Genomic DNA, 27,845 nt, shown 5'->3' with positions numbered 1-27,845 from the left:
CTATTGAGGCCAAGGTTTAATTCGATGCATTAAATCTCCCGTTATGTGCAGGATCTGAGAAAAAATTGAACCACGAGGAGTTAGTACCTTGCATTTTTCTAAGAGACTGGTTCCACTTTATTACTTTCATCGTCTCATTTGACTTGGCTTAGCTTGACATTTTAAAAAGAAAAGAAAGACATTTGAAACTTATTGTCTAAAACATCCTTAAATATTTGTGTTGTCATATTTTAAAGTTATATTGTTTCCAATTAAGGTAAGATTACATATTTTGAGACAGACTAAAAAAGATAAGGTTGCCACATAAAATGAGATGGAAGGAATATATAATAAGAACAAGCAACTAAAATAGACCATAGATTAAGTTTTCAAATGATAAGGTATTATGGATATACACCATTCACCACTTATTTAATCCATCTGTCTGTATCCCATCCCACCATATATATATAGTTGCATGGTAATAAGCTTAACCTTGAATTACAACAATGGCAACAACAGAGGGAACAGTTGTACCAAGAATCAAACTGGGTTCAGTTGGGCTTGTAGTAAGTGCACAAGGGCTTGGTTGTATGGGTATGTCTGCATTTTATGGGCCACCCAAACCCGAACCCGATATGATCCATCTCATTCACCATGCCATAAACTCTGGTGTTACATTTCTTGATACTTCTGATGTTTATGGGCCCCAAACTAATGAAATACTCCTCGGCAAGGTACTCAGTTCACTTTTACTTGTCAGGTTTCGCTTATGGAATGTCAAACTGTATGAACTTTGACCAACAATTATTTTTCATCATATTAATATGAGTAAGATTTGCGACTTATAATACTTTACGTATAATTTTCAATATCAAAATTTAAAACATTAAATTGACACGTGTGTGTGGTTGAGCTGGACTATTTTCTTGATTTCTGTGCATTTATGCATTGATGATTTGTATGTAATGCTTGATGTGTTGTACGTTTTGGTGTCTTGGAGAGAGGATGCGTTAGATTGGGTATTTGTGGTAAATGGAATGATTGTAAACATGTGCAAGATGTGCTGGTACGTAAAGCTTAAAGACTTGTACTTTCCTTTTTTGGATGGATGTTGGAGCGGATTCGGGATTTAGATTTAAGGGGTTTAGCTTTAAAGATTCTTAGCGTTGAATTTATTGTATGGTTAAGGTTTAATATTTGTTAAGATTTTAGTAGTTTCTTGCACATATATTTATATACCGTGTGGAAAGTTATGTATTCAAATGAACCTGAGGGCTAGTTGGTGCGAAGTATTTCAAAATTTTCCCCTTAGATGATGCTACTCTTTACATGTTTAAGCCTCTCAAGTTGGACCTTAACAACAAGAGGGAGTTGCTAGGATGATAAACATTCCTCACTTACAACCTTGAACATTCGAGTCACCAAGGGAGCAAAAAGGTGAAAGGTTCTATGGAGGTGTAAAAAAAAAGAGTTGGACGTTAGCAATAAATGTTGTTCATAGTTACTCAAACCTTGAACATTTTTTGGGGTGTTGACAGAATCGACTTCAAAATTTGAACTTTATGAGTGCACATTCAGAATTTTATCATTATGTCTAATTTAATGTGTTCGAGATCTATTATTGGTACTAAATTATTGAGCTTTTTAACACATATACATGGTCTTAGTCAAAGCGATAAATCCGTAGGTTCTTCACTAGGTCCACCCTGGGTGTTGGGCTAGTTGGTGAATTGGACTGCAGGCAATGTGGTTGTGCCTAGTGGTGAAGCTAGGAATTCTACTAAGAGTGTTCAAAATTTTAGTAGATATCTCTAAAAAGTTGTTTCGACTTATATACACAAGTATTATTTTCTATATATACTGTATATGCAAATTTCTGTTCTTCCACGAGCCCACGGGTTGAAAGGTCCACTGTAACTGAGAATATGTATCAACTTTTATAGAATTTCTGCTAAAATGGTTATGTAAGTTCTTATAATCGTGTATTACGCAGGCTTTGAAGGGAGGTATGAGGGAACGAGTTGAGTTAGCAACAAAATTTGGTGTTATTTTTGCAGATGGAAAGATGGAAGTGCGTGGAGAGCCAGCGTATGTAAGGGCATCATGTGAGGCTAGCTTAAAGCGTCTTGATGTCGACTGCATAGATTTGTACTACCAGCACCGGATTGATAAGCGCGTGCCAATTGAAGTAACGGTTGGTCCTTTTTTTCCAGATTGCAACTCTGTAAAATGCAGGTTACAAACATTTCCTGATCTTCCGATGGAGAACTAAATGATTGACTTGTTTGGATACGATAAATATATGAATGCATTATCGAAATTTTACAAACACTTCTGGCTTCAGTGCTGCGCATCAACATACACCATCATTTTTGGAATTGATGTAGTTGTTGAAAGCCACTCTCTTCATATGTTTGAAGTAAAGTTATCGCGATTATTATCCAAAATCAGCAACTCAATTTTGCAAAAGTTAGATGCCACTGCACTCTATTTAGACTTTTGCGACTGTAAGTTTTACATCTCTGAGCTGGATGAACCAGTTGAAGAATGTAAAACGAGCAGTCGGTACCTCTGATACAGTGCATGGGTAGCCTTTTTAGAGCTGCGGCATAGGCTATACATTCTCAACCGCACACCAACAAATTGAGTGCTTATATAGTCTAATGTTTTCGTCTCTTTGTTCAAACCGTTCTTATTCCTTTGAGGTTCCTGTTTCATTACTAGGCTGGAGAACTTAAGAAGCTAGTTGACGAGGGTAAAATAAAATATGTAGGTCTATCGGAGGCATCAGCATCAACAATTAGAAGAGCACATGCGGTTCATCCAATAACGGCAGTACAATTAGAATGGTCTCTATGGTCGAGAGATGTGGAGGAAGAAATTATCCCTACTTGCAGGTTTTCTCTTCTTGCTGTTAGTTTTAACGAGGTTTATAGCAATTTGCGATCCTGATCTTCGCATATCTGTTAATTGTTTAGAGAACTTGGAATCGGGATTGTGGCTTATAGTCCACTAGGACGGGGCTTTTTGTCATCCGGTCCAAAGCTAGTTGAGGATTTGTCAAATGGAGATTGCCGAAAGGTTAGCTTGTATTTATAGTTCGTTTTGGAGTTCCACCATATTGACATCATGTTCAATTGCAGTACATTTCTGTTGCTACTATATTATTGTCCATAGACAGTTCTTCGTTTGGCTTGAATAGATCTTAAGTTTTGCAGCATCTACCAAGGCTCCAGGGCCAGAATCTTGAGCATAACAAAAAGTTGTACGAGCAGATATGCCAAATCGCAGCTAAGAAGGGATGCACCCCATCTCAACTCGCGTTGGCTTGGGTACATCACCAAGGAGACAACGTGTGTCCCATCCCGGGCACCACAAAGATTGAAAACTTCAATGAGAACATTGGAGCTCTCTCTATAAAGTTAACATCAGAAGACATGGCAGAACTTGAATCCATTGCTTCAGCTAATGCAGTCCGGGGTGATCGATACCCTTCGACTGTGAGTACTTACAAAGATTCAGAAACTCCACCCATTTCAACATGGAAGGCTATATAAATGATGCAATTGCCTAATTAGTGTCTCTCTGTTGAGTTGAGTTGTTCTTGTGTTGGGCATTACATGCACTGAGAAAGTTCAGTTTTTCTGTTTTAGACTAAATGTGTCACTTGCTAATGGTTCAAATGATAAAATTCATAATACATGTTGGAGTCTCACATCAGTGGGTTAAAGGATACTTGATCTCCTTATATGGTCTTGGGCAATCCTCACCTTATGAGCTGATTTTTTATGTTGAGTTAGGCCTAAGGTCCATTTTTGTATCAGGGTATCAGAGCCAGGCCCACCCAGTTCATTGTTTTCGATGTTGGCCCCCCGTCTTATATTGTCCACGCTCATCGGTGGGTTAAAGGGTACTTGGTCTCCATATATGGACTTAGGCAATCCTAACAAGTAGATACACACCGTCCTATGTAACATAATATACGTAGGACGTCATGTAGGATAAGAATTAACCACGTAAGACGCCACACGTCATGTAGGATAAGAATTGACCACGGAAGACGTCACATAAGACATATGTGTCTATTTGTTCAACTTTATATAAGCTTAAGTGTCTACTTGTGCACACATAAAGTTGGAGGTCACAGATGTGATCTGTTGTTCAACTTTATATAAACTTAAATGTCTACTTGTACACACCCAAAGTTGGAGCTCACAGATGTGATCTGAAGCCAAATTAAAGGGCATGTTTATGTATTATATCATGATAAAATGTACCTGTTTCTGTTTGTAAACTTTTTAGCAAACACTAATAAATACCCTCCATTGCCTTACCAATATGAGATTCAATCTTTTTCTTTAATTGAAAGTCTTGTTTTGATCAAGTTGAGATACACTCTGGACGAGTCTCGATGGAGTACAAGAATCGGAATGACAAATTGACAATTCGAGACAAGTACAAGGGTCTCCCAGATCTTTCCGTGTAATTAGACACAATCAGAAGTAATTTTTCAAATAATGACAGTGTTTGAGCAAACTTGTGTTGTCCTTCAACAGATGAACCAATTATATTTACCTTATAAAGGTTATCAAGATCACTCTGTCCATCAAGTTTTTAGAAATCAAAAAAAGTAAATCAATTTGATTAAATGAAAATCCAATCAAAATGTGATGTATCACTTTATTTCGTTTTAACTCAATTATTTTTTGCTTCGCGTGCAATCTAATATATGCATATAATAAATACTCCTTTTAAACTAACATGAGTTGTGGTGCAGTGGATGAGGCTGCTCCACGTTTAACCAGAAGTCAAGGATTTAATCTTGGGTATAAAGAAAACTCTTTTGGGAGCGGTGCCACCTTAATGGGCCCTGCAATGCGCGATCCACATTAGTCGGGCTCAATGCAGGAACCGAACAACGGATTAAAAAAAAATTCCTTTTCAGGTAATCTACACGTAGCCGCTCAATAAATTAGTTACATATATGGACTTCTTAGGTCGAGATATAATCAAATAATAAATACTTCCTCCATCTCATTTTATGTACAATCATTTTTTTTTAGTCCGTCACCAAAAGAATGTCACCTTTTCTTATTTGGTAATTATTTAAAGACACAATTTCATTTTTATCGTTATTGATCCACTTAATTAAAAAAAAAAAATAATAGCACATTTTTTGATAAAGGACAATTTGGTAAACATTACCAAATCTTTCCTTATTTCTTAAATTTTGCGCCCGATCAAATGACGATACATAAAATAAGACGGAGTGAGTATTCCTTTTTAGGTAATCAAATAATAAATACCCTCCCTGCTCAAATTCTTGACATTTCGTTTAAAATTATATTAATATATTTTATTTTTTTTAAAAAAAGAGATAAGCATTCAGTATATCCCCGAACTATGAGTTTCTATTTCCTATGAATTCAATTTTTACGTATTTTTATCACCTTTTTGTGCTGACGTGACATCTTTATTACACAAAATGAGGCAGACGTCAAAGGTGCCACATCAGCAAAAAAAGGTTGACAAAAGGTGCCACGACAGTCGGTGGCGTGTAAATTTCTATGACCCTCATAATTAATTAATTTATTGGTTTAATAATAATTGAATAAGTTAAATCCTTAATCTATATGGAAAGTTACCTAGTAGGATAATTACTGACTCCTAATAGGATTGTATCCACAATTACTGACTCCTAGTAGGATAATGATTGTATCCACCAATCACGTTGATGGAACGTGAAAACATAACTGACTATTCCCATTATAAAAGAGGTCCTCTCTCTGCCAAAAGAAGAAAAAGATCCATCACAATTATTCTGAAAGTAAGGTAAAGAGAGAGAAATAATTCAGTGCTTCTGCTATTACGCTTTTGCTTCTGCTAAAACCATGGAGAATTCGGGTAAGTAATTCTTTATTGAATTACTGTTATTATGTGTATGTGAAAATCATTAAGTTCAACGTTCCTGAATAATACAAAGGATTATGGATAAGATTGTTTAAGTTTATATAATCCGTTTTATGCTTACATGTGGTATCAGAGCCTGATTTTCAGAACAAGTGATTTTCCATTAAAATTAATGTTTCTCCAGATCTTGTGAATTTTAGTTATGTTTGTTAGAAATTTCACAATTATTGAATAATGAAATTTGAAATATTGATATTATTATCATTGATTCTATTTAAAATAATATGAGTTTAATCTTTGTTATTTTAAATATTAAAGAAACAACTCTTTGTTATTAGAACGTTGTAGTATGCAATAATAAAATTTATTGTTTCTTAATATAACTTGGAGTCATATATGTAAGATTCATTAATCACCAAAGTGGTCGAATCTTTATGAAATTAATTCCAAAATAAAGGTTAAAGTTTAAATTAATTACCCATTAATCTTGATGCTTATAATTGATCTAATAATTATGGGTAAATTAAATTTTTGGTCATAAGATATTTGTGGATCACCCAAAGGTTGATTGTTTGTACGTATGACCAATAAATATCAAAGAGATAATTTTGATGTATCGTTAGTTTTATTTATTTATCCAAAGATGATAAATATTATTAATTGATGCATTAAATATTATCATTTTGTGTTAAATATATTTTAAGCATCATTATGTTTAAAGTTGTATTTTGATGTTTTGCCCAAAGGAGAACATCAATATACATTTAAGTAAATTATTTCTGAATTTGATAATGTGTTTAATCTGATAACTCAAAGCATTAACAAATGAGCATATTCTATTTTTAGCACTTGCCCTTCATTCGCACTCTGCCTCTGTTACGACTTTTAATGGACTTAATTTTTCAGATTGATGCAAACAGATCAAATTCCATCTTGGGGTTTTAGATCTTGATGTTGCACTTTACTTTGAAAAATCAACTGTTATTACTGAAGCTAGCAGTGATGAAGTAAAGTCCCATTATAAGCATTGAGATCAGTCTAACAGATTAGGCCTAATGTTCATGCGAATGAATATTGCGGGCAACATTAAGACTGCTCTTCCCAAAACTGAAAGTGCAAAAGAACTTCTGAAACTTGTGGAAAAGTCTTCCCAAACTGTTGATAAGTCTCTTGCTGGGACACTAATGGGTACTTTGACCAGCATGAAGTTTGATGGTTCACGTACTATGCATGAGCATGTCATTGAAATGACAAATATAGCAGCAAGACTTAAGTCATTGGGAATGGAAGAGGAACAGAATTTCCTTGTGCAGTTCATTATCAACTCATTACCGTCTGAGTGTGGTCCTTTCCAAATGAACTACAACACCATGAAAGACAAATGGAACGTGCATGAATTGCATGGTATGTTGGTTCAAGAGAAAACGAGGCTAAAGAATCAAGGAACCCACTCCATTAATTATGTAAATCATCAAGGAGCTGAAAAGAAAGGAAAGAGGCATGGTAAGGGACATCAGAAGCAACTTAATGTTAATCAGTCCTCATCTCAAGTACATAAGAAAGGAAACAAGAATGGAAAGTGTCATTTCTGTGGAAAATCAGGACACTTTCAGAAAGATTGCCTGAAACGTAAGGCATGGTTTGAGAAGAAAGGTAAGCCTTGTGCTTTTACATGTCTTGAATCAAATTTAACTGAAGTTCCTTATAATACTTGGTGGATTGACTCTGGTTGTACTGTTCATGTTTCTAATACTATGCAAGGATTCCTTACAATCCAAACCATAAACAAGAATGAAAGATTTGTACATGGGGAATAGAGTGAAGGCTCCAATTGAAGCTATCGGGACTTATCGTCTGATTCTCGATACTGGGCGTCACTAAGATTTAGTTGAAACTTATTATGTTCCTTCTCTTTTGAGAAATTTAGTTTCATTGTCTAAGTTGGATAAGACTGGATATTCTTTTAATTTTGAAAATTGATGTTTTAGTTTGTTTAAGAAGAATTGTCTCATTGGTACTGGTACTCTTTGTGATAATTTATACAAACTGAATCTTGATAATCTATTTGCCGAAACACTCTTAACTCTAAATCATAATGTTGGAACCAAATGAAGTTTGATGAATGAACAATCTGCTTACTTGTGGCACAAACGTTTAGGTCACATATCTAAAGAAAGGCTGGAAAGATTAGTTAAGAATGAAATTCTTCCAGATTTAGATTTTACTGATCTTAATATTTGTGTAGATTGTATTAAAGGAAAACAAACAAAACACACAAAGAAAGGAGCCATAAGAAGCACACAGCTTCTTGAAATTATACACACTGATATATATGGTCCTTTTGATACCACATCTTTCAATAAAGAAAAATATTTATCACTTTTATTGATGACTTTTTATGTTATGAATATATCTATTTGTTGCATGAAAAATCTCAAGCGATTAATTCCTTAGAGGTATTTATTACTGAGGTTGAAAGACAACTAGATAAAAAGGTGAAAATAATCAGGTCTGATAGAGGTGGTGAGTATTATGGAAGATATGATGAAAGTGGACAACACCCAGGTCCATTTGCTAAATTCCTCGAAAAGCGTGGCATATATGCTCAATACACAATGTCTGGCACACCACAACAAAATGGTGTGGCAGAAAGGCATAATCGTACATTAATGGATATGGTTAGGAGTATGTTAAGTAATTCATCATTACCTCCATCGTTATAGATGTATGCTTTAAGAACTGTCGTTTACTTGCTAAACAGGGTTCCTAGTAAAGCAATTCCAAAGACACCTTTTGAATTGTGGACTAGTAGGAAACCTAGTTTAAGGCACCTGCATGTTTGGGGTTCCCCGGCAGAATTTAGAGTATATAATCCACAAAAAAGGAAACTGGATTCAAGAACAATCAGTGGTTTCTTCATTAGTTATCCAGAAAAATCAAAGAGGTATGGATTTTACTGTCCTAATCATAGTACAAGATAGTTGAAACTGAAAATGCTAGATTCATTGAGAATGGTGAAGTTAGTGGGAGTGAAGAACCACGTAATGTGGAAATTAAAGAAGTTAGGGTGCAAATTTCTCTACCCTGTACTTCTTTTATATTTGTTGTTCCTAAAGATATTGTACAACAAAGTAATCAACAAGAACAACAAATTAATATTCCTACTAATGAAGCTATAATTGATGAACCTATAGTAGATGAACCACAAGAAGTAGCATCAAGAAGATCTCAAAGACAAAAAAGATCTGCTATTCCTGATGATTATTTGGTATATCTACATGAGTCAGAAACTGACTTGGGAATTAATGATGATCCAGTTTCATTTTCACAAGCCATTGAAAGCAACAATTTTGATAAATGGATAAATGCTATGAAAGATGAGTTAAAATCTATGGAACAAAATGAAGTTTGAGACCTTGTTGAATTACCCAAAGGTTGCAAAAGAGTTGGGTGTAAATGGGTCTTTAAGACCAAATGCGACTCAACTGGCAACATCGAACGTCACAAGGCCAGACTCGTTGCCAAAGGTTTCACTTAAAAGAAAGTCATTGACTATAAAGAGACTTTTTCACTTGTCTCTAGAAAAGATTCACTCAGAATTATAATGGCTTTGGTAACTCATTATGACTTAGTGCTACATCAAATGAATGTGAAAACGGCCTTTCTAAATGGAAATTTGAAGGAAGAAGTTTACATGAATCAACCTGAGGGGTTTTCTATTAAAGAAAAGGAACACATGGTGTGTAAACTTAAGAAGTCAATATACGGGTTAAGCAAGCTTTCCGACAATGGTATCTTAAGTTTAATGAAACGATTGTCACTTTTGGATTTAAAGAAAACACTGTTGATCGGTGTGTATATCTAAAGGTCAGTGGGAGTAAGTTTAGTATGTTAGTCTTGTATGTTGATGACACTTGCTTCCTACAAATGATCTTGATTTGTTGCATGATACCAAGAAATATCTCTCTAACAACTTTGAAATGAAAGATATGGGTGAGGCATCCTATGTGATTGGAATAATAATATTTTGAGATAGATCACAAGGATTGTTGGGATTGTCTCAGAAAACCTATATTAATAAAGTATTAGAGAGATTTAGAATGAAAAAATGTTCATCAAGTCCAGTTCCAATTCAGAAAGGAGATAAGTTTAGTCCCAATCAATGTCCAAAGAATGACTTGGAACGAAAGCAAATGAAAGATATTCCTTATGCATCAATAGTTGGGAGTCTTATGTATGCCCAAGCATGTACAAGACCAGACATCAGTTTTGCTATTGGAATGCTGGATCACTATCAAAGTAATCCTGGAATGGATCACTGGAAGGCTGCAAAGAAAGTATTGCTATACTTACAAGGAACGAAAAATCATATGCTCAATTATAGAAAATTTGATCATTTAGATGTGGTTGGATATTCAGATTCAGATTATGCTGGTTGTGTGGATACAAAAAAAATCCACATTTGGATATTTGTTTCTGTTAGATGGAGGAGCAATATCATGGAAGAGTGCTAAGCAGTCTGTTATAGCTGCATCCACTATGGAAGCCAAGTTTGTGGCATGCTTTAAGGCCACAGTTCAGGCTAATTGGCTGCGGAATTTTATTTCAGGACTTGGATTAGTCGACAATATAGTCAGACCGCTGAAAATTTATTGTGATAATACCGCCGCAGTTTTCTTCTCTAAAAAATGATAAGTATTCAAAAGGTGCTAAGCATATGGAATTGAAATACTTTTCGGTTAAAGAAGAAGTCCAGAAACATAAAGTGTCAATTGAACATATTAGCACTAAACTTATGATTGCTGATCCTTTGACGAAAGGATTATCGCCCAAAATATTTATTGAACATCTTGAAAGGATGGGTCTTATTGATAGTAATGAATGATTTTATGTAAAGACTTTATTACGTTTATGTAATTGACACTTTGAGCTCAAATTATATATGTTTCTGTTGTTACTTATTTTCTCTTGTATACATAATATTGTGAATGATGATAACAGGTTCTGACTTAGATAAAGTATTCTAAGTATTATCGTTGGACCCATTATGTATTTGAAAGGTGATGTTAGGTAATAGACTAATATTGTAGTACATGGAAGGAACTATGTCAAGTAAAGGGACGTACAACCGCCATGACTCATTTTAATTGATTTATTTAACGATGACAAATGATGTTGGATTTATCGTTAATAATGCACATGATTGACGTACCTATTAAACCATTAAATTAACATTATGTGTGCCAAGTGGGAGAATGTAAATTTCTATGGCCCACATAATTAATTTATTTATTGGTTTAATAATAATTGAATAAGTCAAATCCTTAATCTATATGGAAAGTTACCAAGTAGGATAATTACTGACTTCTAGTAGGATTGTATCCACAATTACTGACTCCTAGTAGGATAATGATTGTATCCACCAATCACGTTGATGGAACATGAAAATATAACTGACTATTCCCATTATAAAAGGGGTCCTCTCTCTGCCAAATCAAGAAAAAGCTCCATCACAATTATTCTAAAAGTAAGGTAAAGAGAGAGAAAACAATTCAATGCTTCTGCTATTACGCTTTTGCTTCCGCTAAAATTATGGAGAATTAATGTAAGTAGTTCTTTCTTGAATTACTGTTATTATGTGTATGTGAAAATCATTAAGTTCAACGTTCCTGAATAATACAAAGGATTATGGATAGGTTTGTTTAAGTTTATATAATCCGTTTTATGCTTACATGGCGGAGCCAGGATTTTCATCGAGGAAGTTCAGAGATATATATACGAACTAGTCGAAGGGGGTTCAACATCTACTATGTATGCATAAAAATTATTTTAATCATGTAAAAATAGTATAAGAACAGTATAATTTTCTATTGAAACCCCTGGAACAAAGGTGGCTCCTCCACTGACGTCATCTAAAAAGGATGACAAAAATATGCTAAAATTTAGTTCAAAAAGTTAATAGGACATCCATGAAATTTGAATGTGTCGTTGCAAATTTGGTTATAGTTCAAGGGATCCTAGATACTTTACTTAAAAAAAATAAAAATCATAATTCCACTAAAATGGTAATATGCGTACTTACCGAAAAATTTTATTTTGAGTCTCATACAACCAACAAAAGTTGTATGAGCCTTATTATTTGATGGACAATTGGCGTGTGGGTCTACTAATCCTTCTTTATGTCTTTTCCTTTACATCATTTTTCATTTTCTAAATTTTTTCCTTCTTCAAACTCAATGTCAATACCTCTAAAATTAAATAGGGAAAAGGGTCAAATTTACCCCTTTACTTTGAAAAATTGGCTAAATATACCCTTTGTCATACTTTGTAGTCAAATTTACCCTCGTTGTCATACTTTGGGGCTAAATTTACCCCTCTACTTTGAAAAATTGGCTAAATATACCATTCGTCATACTTTGGAGTTAAATTTACCTTTGGTGTCATACTTTGGGGTCAAATTTAACCTCGTTGCTATGAAACTTTTCATATGTACCCTTTCTTAATAGAAAAGCTCAAATCAATGTTAAATATCCCATTTTTTAAAAATAAAATACACCTTAATCTAACTCGTCTGATCTGACACAAGCCACAAAAAAAAAACACAAATAAGAAATATACCCCCTTTAGTTCTGTTGGCCAATTTTCCGACGAGATTAAGTCACTAGATATTTATCAGGCATAGCTCATGAAAAATTGATTTGAATCAGTGCAAACACAAAAAAAATATATTCCTCTCTCAGTTCGTGAATCTGCATTAGTGCAAACCTCATGAAAAATGACACTTGACGATCTAATGCAGTATATTAGGCCCATTAGATATTTCTCTGAATGATTGAGTTAAGAGATCTCCATATGTGTACATCTCTTCATTCATATATTTTTGTATGCAAGTTAGATGAATGCAGATTTTTCATTATGTCATTTGTTTAGAAAATTTATTCACTGGTTCTAGAATTTTGATGCACATAGAATTGCATATTAAATTTTGAAATTTGAACATAATCGAACAAGAGCAAAGTTTGTAATAGATGTTTTCTCTAGTTTCATGCTTCTCCGTTATCTCATTCCGTTTTTCGTTTTGTTCATTTGTAAACAACCTACTAGTGTTGCACGTTGAAAAAGAAGTATTTTTGTTCGTTGAAAAAATTCGACCAACAGAACTGAATGAGGGGTATATTTGTTTGTATATTTTTTATGGGTCAGATCCGGCGAATTAGATTAGGATGTGATTTATTTTAAAAATTAAAAATTTAACGTTGATTTGAATTTTTCTGTTAAAGGAAGTTTACAAATGAAAAGTTTCTTAACCATGGGGTAAATATGACCCCAAAATATGGAATTGAGGGTAAATTTGACCTTAAAGTCGGACGAAGGGTATATTTAGCCAATTTTTCAAAATAAAGGGATAAATTTGACCCCAAAGTATGACAGAGAGGATAAATTTGACCACAAAGTATGACGAAAGATATATTTAGCCAATTTATCAAAATAAAGGGGTAAATTTGACCCTTTACCCAATTAAATAAAATCTCTTTGTGCAACCTATTATTTGCACCTATTTCTTATCTTCCCGTCTTCATCTGTTTTCTTAGAATTTTCTTGGTAAAATATTGCAACATCCTCAGAAATTCTAATTCCTAATAACTAATTTTTTGCCAAGCGCTCGTTTGATTATGATAATTTCTTTTCTCAAAATTTTTATCACTTTATTCTAAATATAAAGTGATAGCAAAATTGAGTCCAAAAAAAGTAAAAACACCTCAACAAGTGGTTTTTCGAGGAACAAAAAATTGTGAAAACATATTTTGAAATACATATATGATTTTTAGGGCCAAACAAGTATTTGAAATAAAGTGAAAACGTATTCTGAAATATTGTGGATAATGTTTATGGCCAAATGCCTATTTACCTCTCTCACAATTTTTTTTTAAATATCTCAAATTTATATTAATAATCAAACAAAAGTCTAACTCCAATTTTTTTCTTGAGATGGAATGAGTACGTCAATATGGTGGTACAGTGTAATTTTTGGTGCAGATTATTAATCCTAAGTTACATTAATTAACATACAAAAAAGTATCGTAAAATAATGAAATAAAAATTTAAAAATAATTGTTATGAAGGACATTGAAAGAAAATGTAAGAATTCAAAGAAAGAAAGAAAGAAAAAAAAAAAGAAATGTGAGAAGAACATGAGAGGTGGCAAAGTAAAGAGAGGTGGGTCCCATAAATGCGAAATGTCAAATAATAAATACGTACGAGGTGTCTCATTCAAAATAAAATTTCTCCGTACTTACCTACTTATCCAAGTCCATCTTCAGTCAACCACACACAGTCCATAACATATTTGCAGAGTAAATAAGCATCAATGGCAAATGTACCAAGAATAATGAAATTGGGGTCAGATGGACTTGAAGTATCAGCACAAGGACTTGGTTGTATGGGGATGTCTGCATTTTATGGACCTCCAAAACCTGATGATGAAATGATTCAACTCATTCACCATGCCATTAAATCTGGTGTCACCTTTCTTGATACTTCTGATGTTTATGGACCTTATACTAATGAAATCCTCATTGGTAAAGTATGTTATTCAACTTCTTTTGAGTTTACGCATTAGGTTGGTTGTACGTAATGATTTAATAGTTATATACCTTTATTTGGTTGTGGTGTTTTGCTAGAGGTTTATGTGATTGCTTCTCCGTTCCAATTTGTTTGTTTGATTTTGACTTGATACAGAGTTTAAGAAAGTGAAAACAGACTTTTAAATCTTATAGTTTTGAACTAAAGATATGCAGAATGCGTTTTTAGGCTTCTGATCTTAAACGTGTCAAATTAAAGAGTTGGCCAAAAAAAGAAAAAGAAAAATCAATAATTGAAAGTAAGGGAGTAGATATTTTGTGGCTAAAAATTAAAGTTAGAGTGTGTCGTAGCAACTTTAGCCATGATTCGGGGGCTACTGGATGCTTATCTCGTTAAATTATGACTAGATATACAAAGAGATAATTCTTTGATTAAAAATGAAAACGTATCACATAAATTGAGTCGGAGGGTATTCAATTGTAATAGTTACTTACTGGCTAAGTTGCTCGGACTCTTAAAAAATGTTTGCGGGTGTGTGTCGGATACTCCAATAGTGTATTTTTGAAGGATCTGACATGGGTGCGGCAATATTTCTGGAGAGTCCGAGCAACTTAGATTACTGGTGTTTGATCTGTAATACTTTTTTTCGTTTACATATGCAGAATAGGATTGTTCTCAGAACTTACAGTCTTGTACATGATTCTTCAAACCTGTATTCAGTTGTAATAATAAGATACGCATGATTCTTGTTTTTTTTTTTCCGCGAAATAGTTATTGTTTTGGAATGTTGTTTTCTTAATATGAGGTACACAGAAACAATAAGTGTAGTGAACTTGGATTTTCCGCACTCTCTGCGTAGATTTTTTCTTATAGAAGTAGTGCCCAGGTCAGCTTCCGCGTAGCTTGATGATTTTACTGGTCCCTGCTACCTCCCACTAGCATATGCATCAAGAACTCTACACACCAAAGCACAGATAGATGGAAGAAAAAAAAATCCCTCTTTTGATGTATTTTTCTGTCTCCACTGATATTTAAATCGAACTTTTCAAAGTTTGCCTCGACTTCATCAACCATAAACCACACTCTTAAGGTTTATTCATCCCTCACGTAAGCAACTGGGAAATTTTAACCGTTTCTTGTAGTACATTTTTATCCCGCTTGTGGAATTACACTGAGTATAGTGTCGTTGTTGTTGCTTTATTCAATCTGTCTGCGAGAACTTGTTGCTTTAAGTTGTGATAATTATGTATCGATGTAGGCGTTGAAGGGAGGGATGAGAGAGCGAGTTGTATTAGCAACAAAATTTGGTATTGTTTTAGGAGACGAAAAGAAAGCAGAAGGAAAGAGAGAAGTGCATGGAGATACAGCCTACGTAAGGGCAGCATGTGAGGCTAGCTTAAAGCGGCTTGATGTTGACTGCATAGACTTGTACTATCAGCACCGAGTTGATACGCGTGTGCCCATTGAAATCACGGTGAGTTCTATTTTTTCCATTCACGACTCTTCATCGTTACTTATTCTGAAAATGATGGAATATTTGATCTTACTCTGAGGATGGCTACTGTGGAAGAGGTTTACATCTGCGAGCTTGATGAACCGCTCATGTATGAGTAGATTTTAAAGAGTTGTGTCGTAGACCTCCATACAGTTTCGTGGTGACCAATTAAGTCGAGTTGGTATATTGTGTCTTTACATTTCTTACTCCTTCGAGATTCCTGTTTTACTAGGTTGGAGAACTTAAGAAGCTGGTCGAAGAGGGTAAAATAAAATATATTGGTCTATCGGAGGCTTCAGCATCAACAATCAGGAGAGCACATGCAGTTCATCCAATAACAGCAGTACAATTAGAATGGTCACTATGGTCGAGAGATGTAGAGGAAGAAATAATCCCTACTTGCAGGTTTTTATCTTCTTTCTGTTAGTTTTTCGTGTTTGAGGTTTATAGCAATGTGAAGTCCTGATTTCGCGTATCTGTTAACTGTTTAGAGAACTCGGGATTGGGATTGTGGCATACAGTCCACTAGGGCGTGGCTTTTTGTCATCAGGTCCGAAGCTCCTTGAGGAAATGTCAAATGGAGACTACCGAAAGGTTTGCTTTTATTTTTCGTTGTTTTTTCGGATTTCAAACATGTTGATATCATGTTTAAGTGCATTAATGTATTTTTGTTGCGAGCATATTTACTTGTTTTAGGGAAGTAAGGATTTCGAATCCTAAGTTATTTGATCTGGACGTTATTACTAGGGGTAAACGCTTTCAATAGTTGGTATCAAATGTATTTATGTATGTATGCAAAGTCCACTTCTGTCGAAAAAGACATGTTTTTGAAGAAGTTTCTACGTCTTTGCTTTCTAGCATTTTATGTTGTGGGAAAAAACTTACACGCTCACCGGATGGAAGCATCAGTTTTGGCGTATATACTTTAACAGACATTCAAACTTGGCCTCAACCAGCGGATAAATACTCCAATTTTGAGTATACTTATTCAGACACCTTAACTCTCTCAACTGTCTCAGTTGAAAACTCCAACTTACAAAATGGTCATCTAGACACTTCCAAAATGTATGTGCCCCATCAGCGGGTGTCCACGAGACTCAATGGGGACAAGTTGGAGTATTTAGTTTCTAGTTAATACCTAGTTGTGGTGTCTAGATGTGCACTCTCGAATTAGAATGGTTATTTGCCAGCTGAGGCCAATTTTGAGTGTATGTTTATGTATTATGCCATCAGTTTTTTGTTGATCGACTTATGGCCAACAGCAGAAGGTAAACTTCTACACGTTTTTGTGTACATTGTTTTGCCTACAATACATATTGCCATTTTCTGAATTGGTATCCAAAGCTCTCCTTCGTGATGTTTAGTGTTAGTATTTGTTTTCCTCTGTTTACTGAGCCGGTATTGTGGAAGTTAAGTCATGTCTTCGTTGGACTTGAATCGATCTTTAATTTTGCAGCATCTGCCAAGGTTCCAAGCTGAAAATCTTGAGCAAAACAAAAAGTTGTACGATCGTATTTGTCAAATGGCAGCTAAGAAGGGATGCACCCCCTCTCAACTAGCTTTGGCGTGGGTACACCACCAAGGAAATGACGTGTTTCCCATCCCGGGCACCACTAAGATCGAAAACTTCAACCAGAACGTTGGAGCTCTGTCCGTAAACTTATCTTCAGAAGACATGGCAGAGCTAGAATCCATTGGTTCAGCCAATGCAGTCCAGGGTGATCGATATATTCCCGGTATGAATACTTATAAAAATTCAGAAACTCCACTCCTTTCAGCATGGAAGGCTAAGTCTGGTTTGGAACAAATGAGCAGATAGGCTTGACTAAGTTTAGGAATATAAATGATGCATTTGCCTAATTAGTGTCTATGTGTTGAGTTGAGTTGTTCTTGTGTTGCCCACTCTATGCACTGAGAAAGTATATTTCTCTATATCAAACTACTATTGTGCCATTTGCTGATGGTTTGAATAAGAAAATTCATGTTTCTTTTTGTATACTTTTACTATGGAGTACATTACTGGTAATTAGTACCCCATTGCCTTATCATAGAAGGAAACCTTGGAGTAATTGGTAAAGTTGTTGTTACGTGAAATCAAGCTGAGACAGCGTACAATATACCCTTGTGGTCCGGTCTGTCCCCGAATTCCGTGCATAGCGTGAGCTTTAATTTACCGGGCTGCCCTTTCATTGCCTTACCAAATGTGTATGATCATTCATATCTATTTCTTTATTTGGCCGGAGTCAACAAATCGATGGATGGTAGTGTCTGGGCTAATTTGTGTGTCCTTCAATTGGTACTTTTAGCTTTTCACAAGCAATACATGAGGCCATAAAATTGACGAATATTTTTAATTTTATATATTGTAAGTGCCTTTCAATCAAGGTTACAAAATTCAGAAATGCTTTTGCTTTCTTAAACTCCGTACTTAATTTAAATCAAACAAACAAATTAACAAATTAAAACAAACAAATTAACAAATTAAAGCAGAGGGAATATGATAACATAATAGGCAATAAAACGCTCATACAACCCCTATGGTCTCTATTAGCAATAAATGAAGCATGTGCATACATAGGCCTTGTCACTCTCCATAACCTTTGTCCAAATGTCCTACCCGACCAGCTGCCACGTGCATATCACAGTCCTCCATTATTTAACAAAAATATTTATATAATTAAAATTATATATGTGCAAAAATATCTTGTACAATAATTTAATATCAAAAACTTAAATGAATTCACGAAATTTAAATTCTGAATTCAATTTGGTTTTCATTTGTACTATACATATAAAAAGGACAGTTCAGTGCACTAAAGTTCGATCTAAATATGCGTGGAATTTGAGAAATGATCAAAGCATAAAAGTTTATAGTATGTAGTCATATCCTACATTTCTGCGAGAGGCTGTTTTCGCATTTTGAATCCATGACCTTTTAGGTCATGGCTGCAACAACTTTACTTGCTACTCCAAGGCTCCCGTTCATTTGCACAAGCGTTTTACTTGAACTTTCTCAGTTAACTCCGGCAATTTCATGAATAAGCAAGGAACAAGCACTACTAGACTTTTCGGAAACTGCTGGTAAGATCCCATCCTTAAATATTAGGACAAAATAGTGAAAAAGATGATTTTTTTTTTAAATATTAGGAAAAAATAGTGAAAAAGACGATTTTGTTTAAAACAAGGATTTCAATGAAGGGTAAAATGTTCAATTTACTTTTCTAAGGATATTCCCACTTTTAATATATTATAGATATATATATGTATGTATATAATTTAACTTTTTATACATAAAATATTAATTATAATCTATTTTTTAAATACTTTTCAATTAGTCTTATTAATTTTCAATATTTAGAAAATAGATGCATATATATATATATATATATATATATATATATATATATATATATATATTCCTATTTGGGCCTTTAAGTTGTAATATTTATCCATTAATTGCTAATAAAATGATCCAAAATCCAATATAAACTTAAAACCTAAACTTTTCACTCTTCATCTTATTTTTTAGTTTCAAGATAGTTTTTTGCTCCTCAATTTTTCATAATTGTGGTTTTTCATTAGCGCATGAGTGAAAACATACTTGATCTAAACTTCAATCACAATATAATTGTCAAAAATAAATATTATAAAAAAAATCAAGAAAAACGAAAAAAAAAACAAAAAACGAAAGAACCGACTAAAACCTAAACAGAAAAAATTAATTTTATGTTAGTTTGATTTAATTTATAATTTTAATAAACCGACATAATTGATTTGATTTTTTTTTCAATAAAAAATCAAACCAACCCGAACTATGTACACCCCTACTTGAAAGTCAGCAATTGAGAGTCAAAAGAAGTCATCAAAAATGTTCAGTTATAGATGATCTCACTATATATATAAGTCCAACCAATGAGGTATGCCATGCATATTGACTGTCCACTTTGCTTGACCAAAACAAGGATATGCTAAAAATAAACAAATTAGGATAAGGGAAAAATAAAAATAAAATGAAAAATGTATTTATGTCCTAAAATTAAAGTTCTGTGCAGTGACAGCGTAAATTACTTGACCATGGGGCATGATGTGGACATAGGACAAAGGGCAGCCCGGTACACTAAAGTGTTTGCTATGCGCATGGTCCGGGGATAAGGGTGTATTGTACGCTGTCTTACCTTGCATTTCTGCCAGAGACTGTTTTCAAGGCTTGAACCCATTACCTCCTGGTCACGTGACAACAATTTTACCGGTTACTCCAAGGCTCCCCTTCATGCTGTGGACATAGGGAAGCCGGTAAATTACACAAGTAGGCTCAAGTTGTATCGTACTTAGTAGTTCAACAGTTTTTTTGTGTAAAAATAAGACTATTTCTTCTGTATAGAGAGAAATATTGAGTGAGAGAGAGATTAACTTCAAAGGGAAAAGGTGTCGAGATACATATTTCAAGTAAATACATGTAACTTTGTGAGATGAATGATGTTCAACACATCTCTTTTCTGTTAAAGTACAAAGAGAGTTGGAGAACTAGGCATCATGGATTATTATACACTTGTGTTGGGATCGATTTTTGCCTTGAGTTTTCTTTATATTATTGCGAGATTATCCAGTAGTGGCAGCAAAAAACTTCCACCAGGACCATCACCATGGCCAATTATTGGAAACTTTCACTTGTTAGGTGCGAAACCACATGTATCACTGGCCAATCTTGCAAAAGCTTATGGTTCAATCATGAGTTTAAAAGCAGGCCAAATAACAATAGTGGTCATTTCTTCATCGACTATAGCAAAACAAGTCCTTCAGAAACAAGACTTAGCCTTTTGTACTAGATTTATCCCTGATGCCCTTCAAGCACACAACTATTGCAGATTTTCTTTGACATGGCTTCCTGTTTGTCCCCAATGGCGAATGCTTCGGAGAATCTTGAACACCAACCTCATCTCTTCAAATAGGCTTGACGCAAATCAAAATCTAAGTTCTCAAAAGGTGAAAGAATTGATTGCTTATTGTGCAAAATGTAGTCAAGAAGCTAAAGTTGTGGATATAGGTGAAGTTGCTTTCAAGACTAATCTCAACTTGTTGTCCAACACCCTTTTCTCCAGGGACTTGGCTGATCCTTTTTCGGATGCAAAGGTAGAACTGAATAACATGATTATTAATAGCACTTTCATTAAAAATTCTGTCGATGTCATTTCTATTCATGATTCTTTCTAAAATCTAAAAGGCTGAGTTGATGGACGTGATTTCAAGCATCGTTGATGTTGCTGGGAAGATCAACCTAGTGGATTATTTCCCCATACTTGAAAAGATTGATCCACAAAGAATAAGGTATCGCACAAACATCCATCTTGGTAAGTTGTTCAAACTCTTTGGTGGTTTGATCAATGAGCGGTTGGAGGAAAAGAAAAGGAACCACACTGAGAAGAGTGACATTTTAGATGTGTTTCTCAACCACAGTGCTGAAAATCCTGAAGAGATCTGTCAAAATCATTTAAATTCCATGCTAATGGTTCGTTCTCTTCTCGTTTATCCGTTAAATTTGAAAATAACGATGTAAATTTTCATGGTTAAGAAAACATGACATGCTAGTTTAAAATATTCTTTAAGTTTATTTGAGAGAATAACAAAATGTTACAGGACTTATTTATTGGTGCTATTGATACAACTACCAGCATATTAGAATGGGCAATGGCAGAAATACTTAGACAACAAGAAATTCTGAAGAAAGCTCAAGCTGAGCTTGCAGAAGTCATTGGAAAAGGAAAACCAATAGAAGAACCAGATGTATCTCGACTTCCTTACTTGCAATTTATCGTCAAAGAAACATTAAGACTGCATCCACCAGCTCCATTGTTAATCCCTCGCATAGTGGACCAAGATGTTGAATTGTATGACTATATCATCCCGAAGGGTTCAATGGCACTGGTCAATGTGTGGGCGATTGGTCGAGATTCTTCTTTTTGGAAGGACCCTTTGGTGTTTAAACCTGAGAGATTCAAGAGTTTAGAATTGGATGTGCGAGGAAATGATTTTGATTTGATTCCATTTGGTTCTGGCCGAAGAATATGTCCTGGATTTCCCTTAGCATTGAAATTGATTCCAGTAATGTTAGGCTCGATGTTGAATTCGTTCATTTGGAAACTTGAGGCAGGCATAGAGCCAAAAGACTTGGACATGGAAGAGAAATTTGGAGCCATCTTATCCAAAGCTCATCCTTTGCGAGTTATCCCATCTCCTCTTTGATGTTGTTGAATCACTGTATACTAGCTTATCCGCAATAAGAAATTAAACATTTTAACTTTAAAAAGTAGAGATTAAATACGTGTTTGTATACAAAAGATATATCTGACATTCAGTATTGATTTGATGTAAACATCGAAAAATGTGTCAAACAAATACGAATACCTAAAGTTAATAATTTAGGTGAGTGGTCTATTGTTTGACAACTTATTCATTGTTAATTAGAGTTTGAGATGTAATTGAGAAATAATTACTTTTTGAGTTAGCAATAACATTATTGTCAACTCTCTACCACCACGAGGTAGGGTAAAATCTACGCACACTCTATCCTTTCCAAATGCGATTGAGTAACTAGCATATGTTTGAGTGTTTTCTGCATCAGGCAGTGTAACAAAGAGTAAGCAATTAGCGTGTACGTGTGAGGTAAGTTATCATATCGTGCCACATATGACGATCACTCTCTTTATTAAAGTATATGATTAGAGAGTTGCGAAGATCATTGTAACCATCATGAACATAATCTGTCTTCAATATAATCTAGTGTAAATTTTTTTTTATTTTTATTTTTTTATTGATGTTAATATACAGGGTCCCTAATATATATAACCGCGGCAAGCTTTGGAGGGAGGAATGAGAGAAAGAGTTGAATTAGTACTTTGGCAAATGTAACAATAGAAATAGTTGGAGATCCCTGCAATGTTAGAGCTTCATGTGCGGCCAGCTTAAAACGACTTGTTGTTAACTACATCGATTTGTATACTATCAGCATCGGATTGATACGCACGTGCTAATTGAAATCGCGGCTAGTTACTTTGATACCCAAATAAAGGACATCACTTGGACAAGTAAGCAATTGAGTCTTTATTTGAAAAGGAAGCCAAAAGTGATCAGTTATAGATTATCTAATACTGTATAAGTCGAATCAATGAGGTTTGCAATGCATATTAACTGTCCACTTTTGCTTGACCAAAACAAGGATATGCTTCAAGGGGAATTATAGTTATAGTATGGTAAAAATATTAGGATTTTTTTGTCCCAAAAATGAAGTTCTATGCAGTGACAGCAAAAATTACTTGACCATGGGCACGTTATGGATATAAAGAAGCCAGTAAATTACACAGCTCGAGCCTAATATAACACATACAGTAGGTAGCGAGACACATGTTTCAAACGTAACTTTGTAAGATGAATGACGTTCAACACATCTCTTCTCTGTAAAATGACAAAGGTCCCATTGTTAGTCAGTATTGCACGCTGAACAACTTTTTGGTGTAGCATTCGTACTTCTCCTGTTCACTTATATATTTTGGTAAAGTAATGTAAAGTAAAGTTGAAGGAATAGAGTGGGAGAACTAGGCATCATGGACTGTTATACACTTGTGTTCTGATCAATTTTTACCTTGAGTTTTCTTTATATTATAGCAAAATTATCGAGCAAAAGCAGCGAAAAACTTCCACCATGGCCAATTATTGGAAACCTTCACTTATTAGGTGCAAAGCCCCATGCATCACTGGCCAATCTTGCGAAAAAGATATGGTCCAATTACGAGTTTAAAACTAGGCCAAACAACAGCAGTGGTCATTTCTTCATCGTCTATTGCAAAACAAGTCGTTCAAAAACAAGACTTAGCCTTTTCCTCTAGATTTATCCTTGATGCCCTTCAAGCACAGAACCATTATCAATTTTCCGTGGCATGGCTTCCTGTTTGTCCTCAATGGTGAATGCTTCGGAGAATCTTGAACATCAACCTCTTCTCTTCAAATAGACTTGACGCAAATCAACATCTAAGATCTCAAAAGGTGAAAGAGTTGATTGCTTATTGTGCAAAATGTAGTCAAGAAGGGAAAGTCGTGGATATAGCTAGGTCGTGTTGCTTTCAAGACTATTCTCAATTTGTTGTCCAACACCCTTTTCTCCAAGGACTTGGCTGATCCTTTTTCAGATTCAAAGGTAGAACTGAATAACTTTTTAATCTCAATTTATTGTGGATTCGTGATATCGCTTTCATTAAAAATAAATTTTGATATATCACTGTTTAATAACCTATAAGTTGATTGACCATCTAAGAAATCAATCATTTTTAAAATTTAAAGGTTGATGAGTTGAAGGACGCGGTCTCGGGCATTGTTGATGTTGCGGGGAAGATCAACCTAGTGGATTATTTCCCCATACTTGAAAAGATTGATCCTCAAAGAATAAGGTATCGAGCAAACATCCACCTTGGTAAGTTGTTTAAACTTTTTGGTGATTTGATCAATGAGCGGTTGGAGGAGAAGAAAAGGAACCACAGTGAGAAGAATGATATTTTAGAAGTATTTCTCAACCACAGTGCAGAAAATCCTGAAGAGATCAATCAAAATCAGTTAGAGTCCATGCTCCTGGTTAGTTCTCTTCTCTTATCCTTTAAGCTGAACACCGCCATACCGGCGTCACCATCTGGCTCTGATACCAGAGTTGCAACCTTAGGAGAACCGTACACCAAAAGCTAGCTATTAAGGTGGGAGAGCCCAAGGCTATAAAAACCACAGACCAATACTTTGTAGTACCGATATGGGACTTTGTAATGGACCACAACACAACACTCTAACAGGGTATATACTTGTTGATCCATTGAGTCTTCTTCAGAGACTCATTCTTTTCACCTAGAGCACCAACTCATTGATTAGCTTTTGTACTCGAAATAGTTTTCGGTTATCTATTATGCTTAAACAACTCAAATATCTCTATAGCTAACAGTGCAAATTCCACAAGATTTGTGTATCCAAGGATATACCTATCAACTACATTTGCATACATTGATGGTCGACTGATCGTTATCCTCGCTCCGGCTGTATGATAATAATGTTTTGCGGTTGTCATTGCACAAGTGCATCATCATTATCATGTAGATCAAGAGCTTGCACCTCATCCACTCCACCTATTTCTTGACTATTGATTAGAGCTAGCTGGGATTCATGAATTTCTAGCTCTATGCAGTCATCGACACCTGATTTGCATATTTTACTGTCTTCTTTCTTCGACTGTCTTGTAGAGAAATTCATTAAACGTCACATTTATCCCTACTAATAATCATTCTTAAGAGTCCTTTGATATGTGCACCTCCACCTAGCTATGATCTTTTATTTCAGATGCATACACTAGAAGTACTATGAACTTCTTTGCACTCTACTCAAGTTTGAATAGTCAGCTGGCGAACATATGTAATTTTTTCATGTATTGATTGATAGTTGTATTCGATGCATGGTTAAGAAAACATGACATGATAGTTCAAATTATTTTTAAGTTTATTTGAGAGAATTACAAAATGTTACAGGACTTATTTATTGGCGGTATCGATACAACTACAAGTACATTAGAATGGGCAATGGCAGAAATACTTGGACAACCAGAAATTGTGAAGAAAGCTCAAGCTGAGCTTGCAGAAGTCGTTGGAAAAGGAAAACCAATAGAAGAAGCTGATGTATCCCGACTCCCTTACTTGCAATTTATCATGAAGGAAACATTAAGAACGCATCCACCAGCTCCATTCTTAATCCCACGCAGAGTGGACCAGGATGTTGAATTGTATGATTATGTCATCCCGAAGGGTTAGATTATACTAGTCAACGCATGGGCGATTGGTCGAGATTCTTCTTTTTGGCAGGAGGACTCCTTGCTGTTTAAACCTGAGAGATTCCGGAGTTTGGAATTGGATGTGCAAGGAAAAGATTTTGCATTGATTCCATTTGGTGCTGGTCGAAGAATATGCGGTGGATTTCCCTTGGCATTGAAATTGGTTCCAGTAATGTTGGGCTCGATGTTGAATTCTTTCAATTGGAAACTTGATGCAGACATTGAGCCAAAAGACTTGAAAATGGAGGAGAAATTTGGAGCCATTGTAACAAAAGCTCATCCTTTGCGAGCTATCCCTTCTCCTCTTTGATGTTGCTCAATCAGTAGATACTCGCAATCAGAAATCACACTAAATATGCGGAAGATATATATCTAGCATTTCAGTACTGATTTGATGTAAACACTGAGTGCGTCTAAGTTTTATCATGCCTATGCTATATGATTCCTCTGAATGAATCTAGTCGCTTTACTAATAAGTCATCCTCCCTAGTCCTAGTTCCTATTCGAGTGTGGTTTCATTTCGCGTTTTTCTTTTAAAAGTTTTATTTAAACCGTAGGAGAGTAAAAATAAGAAGATTATGAAGGTTGTTGTGCAATATTATCTGTATTAGTTTCTTCATAAATGTAACAATGTTTAAATTTTAAAGACACCTATGTACATAAGTCTTTGCAAGATTGAATTATCTATCTCCCTGCCGGTAAAAATTTTCATGCACCCAATGTATACACTAAGATTATAAAATTATAAAATTAGTGGATCTTATAAAATTATGTATATTTGAAAGCTAACTTTATATCAGCCAAGATTTATTTATAAAAGAAACATAGAGATATGCAATTATTATGAATGTCGTGTCTAAGGATATTTCGATAATACTACAACAACAGCATAATCAGTCTATTTAAAAAATTCAAATCGCATATTCAAATTAAAGAAGACTTCAATTTAAATTTGCAGACACATAATTTTGTCCCTCCCCGAAAGCATTCTTACCATTTTATCCTCGTCTTAGTGTATGCCTTCACCCGTGTGATAACTACTTCACAAAAAGACGAAAAATAATAATTCCTAACTAATTTTATCTTATTCTAACAACCCCTCCAATTAAAAAATAACACCTCACCCCTGCCCATGCCCTCACCACCCCACCCTCTACCTACTTAACATACCCCTACCCCAGGTTTCATTTCAACAAAAAGGGAATATAACAAAAGGGAGGGGGACCACATGGTAACAATAGAACTTTTCAAGTGGGGCCCACGAGAGAACTTTTCAAGAAATTTTCCAACAACTTTCATTCATTTACACGCTATATACACGCACAGTAACATTCATAAAGGGGGGACTATTCACCTTTCTTCCTTTTCTTCTTTATTTCGTTATTTGTCGTGTTCTATGCTTTGAATTGAATCCGGTGTGTTGGTTGATCCATGGTAATGTAAATTATTGTTTGTTTTGATTTGGTGTTTGATTTCCTTGATTATGGATTAATTATAAGGCGTGTGATGAAATAATATCTCATGGAGGATTAAAATTGATTATTTGGGGAATGGGAATCGAAAATTGATAAAAGTGAATATTATAGTATTTTGATTCATTGTTGATGTTGAACGTGATATGTCATCGAGCGGGTAGGCAAGCACTAGGCTCAGGTACGCAAAATTTTGAGTTGGTGGATTGTTGGAATGTTTGAAATATGTGTTGGAATTGTTTTATTTTATCACTTTTGAATCAATGGTATAATTTGGCCGGGGAATGCCCCGAAGTATCTGTATATATTTATTCACCGGGGAATGCCCCGAGGTATCATGTACCCAGAGGACGTTCGTGATAAAGGCCCGAGGCGTCGGGTAGAGCATTAGTCTAGAATTAATTTAGAGTAGGATTTATTTTTATGCATTATTTATTTTTGGATTGTATAATTAGACTGGATACTAAATTTTGGATTGTGTTATCTTGTTTGCTTGCTTGATTGTTTTGCATGTTTTGTGTGATTTATACCCTAGTGGTGTCAAAGTCAGCCA

At 34.8% G+C, this 27,845-nt stretch overlaps 3 protein-coding genes and 1 pseudogene across 4 annotated transcripts; all 4 read left to right on the top strand.

The window, feature by feature from the left end:
- Positions 1–337: 337 nt before the first annotated feature.
- Positions 338–3,715, top strand: LOC107864479 (auxin-induced protein PCNT115). Of its 2 annotated transcripts, none has more exons than XM_016710842.2 (5): positions 338–716; positions 1,976–2,176; positions 2,707–2,879; positions 2,961–3,063; positions 3,201–3,715. In XM_016710842.2, the coding sequence occupies exons 1-5, from the start codon at positions 489–491 to the stop codon at positions 3,537–3,539; spliced, it is 1,044 nt and encodes a 347-aa protein (XP_016566328.1). In that variant the 5' UTR covers positions 338–488; the 3' UTR covers positions 3,540–3,715. The 2 variants fall into 2 exon arrangements, with proteins under 2 accessions (XP_016566328.1, XP_016566329.1); XM_016710843.2 differs by having other exon boundaries at positions 403–716; positions 3,193–3,715.
- A 10,439-nt stretch (positions 3,716–14,154) lies between these two features.
- On the top strand, positions 14,155–17,966 carry LOC107864478 (auxin-induced protein PCNT115). Its single transcript, XM_016710841.2, has 5 exons — positions 14,155–14,476; positions 15,734–15,949; positions 16,203–16,375; positions 16,462–16,564; positions 17,427–17,966. Exons 1-5 carry the CDS (start codon positions 14,261–14,263, stop codon positions 17,787–17,789), a joined length of 1,071 nt encoding a protein of 356 aa, XP_016566327.1. The 5' UTR covers positions 14,155–14,260; the 3' UTR covers positions 17,790–17,966.
- Positions 17,967–19,846: 1,880 nt separating this feature from the next.
- LOC107866557 (geraniol 8-hydroxylase) lies at positions 19,847–22,486 on the top strand. Its single transcript, XM_016712589.2, has 3 exons — positions 19,847–21,100; positions 21,192–21,476; positions 21,605–22,486. Exons 1-3 carry the CDS (start codon positions 20,504–20,506, stop codon positions 22,208–22,210), a joined length of 1,488 nt encoding a protein of 495 aa, XP_016568075.1. The 5' UTR covers positions 19,847–20,503; the 3' UTR covers positions 22,211–22,486.
- Positions 22,487–23,568: 1,082 nt separating this feature from the next.
- On the top strand, positions 23,569–26,524 carry LOC107866556 (annotated as a pseudogene).
- The last annotated feature ends 1,321 nt before the right edge of the window (positions 26,525–27,845 follow it).

Source organism: Capsicum annuum, chromosome 3 (assembly GCF_002878395.1).
Source record: "Capsicum annuum cultivar UCD-10X-F1 chromosome 3, UCD10Xv1.1, whole genome shotgun sequence".
NCBI lineage: Eukaryota > Viridiplantae > Streptophyta > Magnoliopsida > Solanales > Solanaceae > Capsicum > Capsicum annuum.
This window is presented reverse-complemented; position numbering and strand designations above follow the sequence as displayed.

What these genes read in the sequence shown, in the direction of transcription:
- LOC107866557 (XM_016712589.2), top strand. Translation starts at nt 20,504, where the DNA reads ATGGATTATTATACACTTGTGTTGGGATCGATTTTTGCCTTGAGTTTT. An exon ending in ATCCTTTTTCGGATGCAAAG is followed by an intron (nt 21,101 to 21,191) that starts GTAGAACTGAAT and finishes AAAATCTAAAAG; the next exon opens with GCTGAGTTGATGGACGTGAT. An exon ending in ATTTAAATTCCATGCTAATG is followed by an intron (nt 21,477 to 21,604) that starts GTTCGTTCTCTT and finishes AAAATGTTACAG; the next exon opens with GACTTATTTATTGGTGCTAT.
- LOC107864479 (XM_016710842.2), top strand. Translation starts at nt 489, where the DNA reads ATGGCAACAACAGAGGGAACAGTTGTACCAAGAATCAAACTGGGTTCA. An exon ending in ATGAAATACTCCTCGGCAAG is followed by an intron (nt 717 to 1,975) that starts GTACTCAGTTCA and finishes TGTATTACGCAG; the next exon opens with GCTTTGAAGGGAGGTATGAG. An exon ending in GCGTGCCAATTGAAGTAACG is followed by an intron (nt 2,177 to 2,706) that starts GTTGGTCCTTTT and finishes TTTCATTACTAG; the next exon opens with GCTGGAGAACTTAAGAAGCT.
- LOC107864478 (XM_016710841.2), top strand. Translation starts at nt 14,261, where the DNA reads ATGGCAAATGTACCAAGAATAATGAAATTGGGGTCAGATGGACTTGAA. An exon ending in GTGTGCCCATTGAAATCACG is followed by an intron (nt 15,950 to 16,202) that starts GTGAGTTCTATT and finishes CTGTTTTACTAG; the next exon opens with GTTGGAGAACTTAAGAAGCT. An exon ending in GAAATAATCCCTACTTGCAG is followed by an intron (nt 16,376 to 16,461) that starts GTTTTTATCTTC and finishes TTAACTGTTTAG; the next exon opens with AGAACTCGGGATTGGGATTG.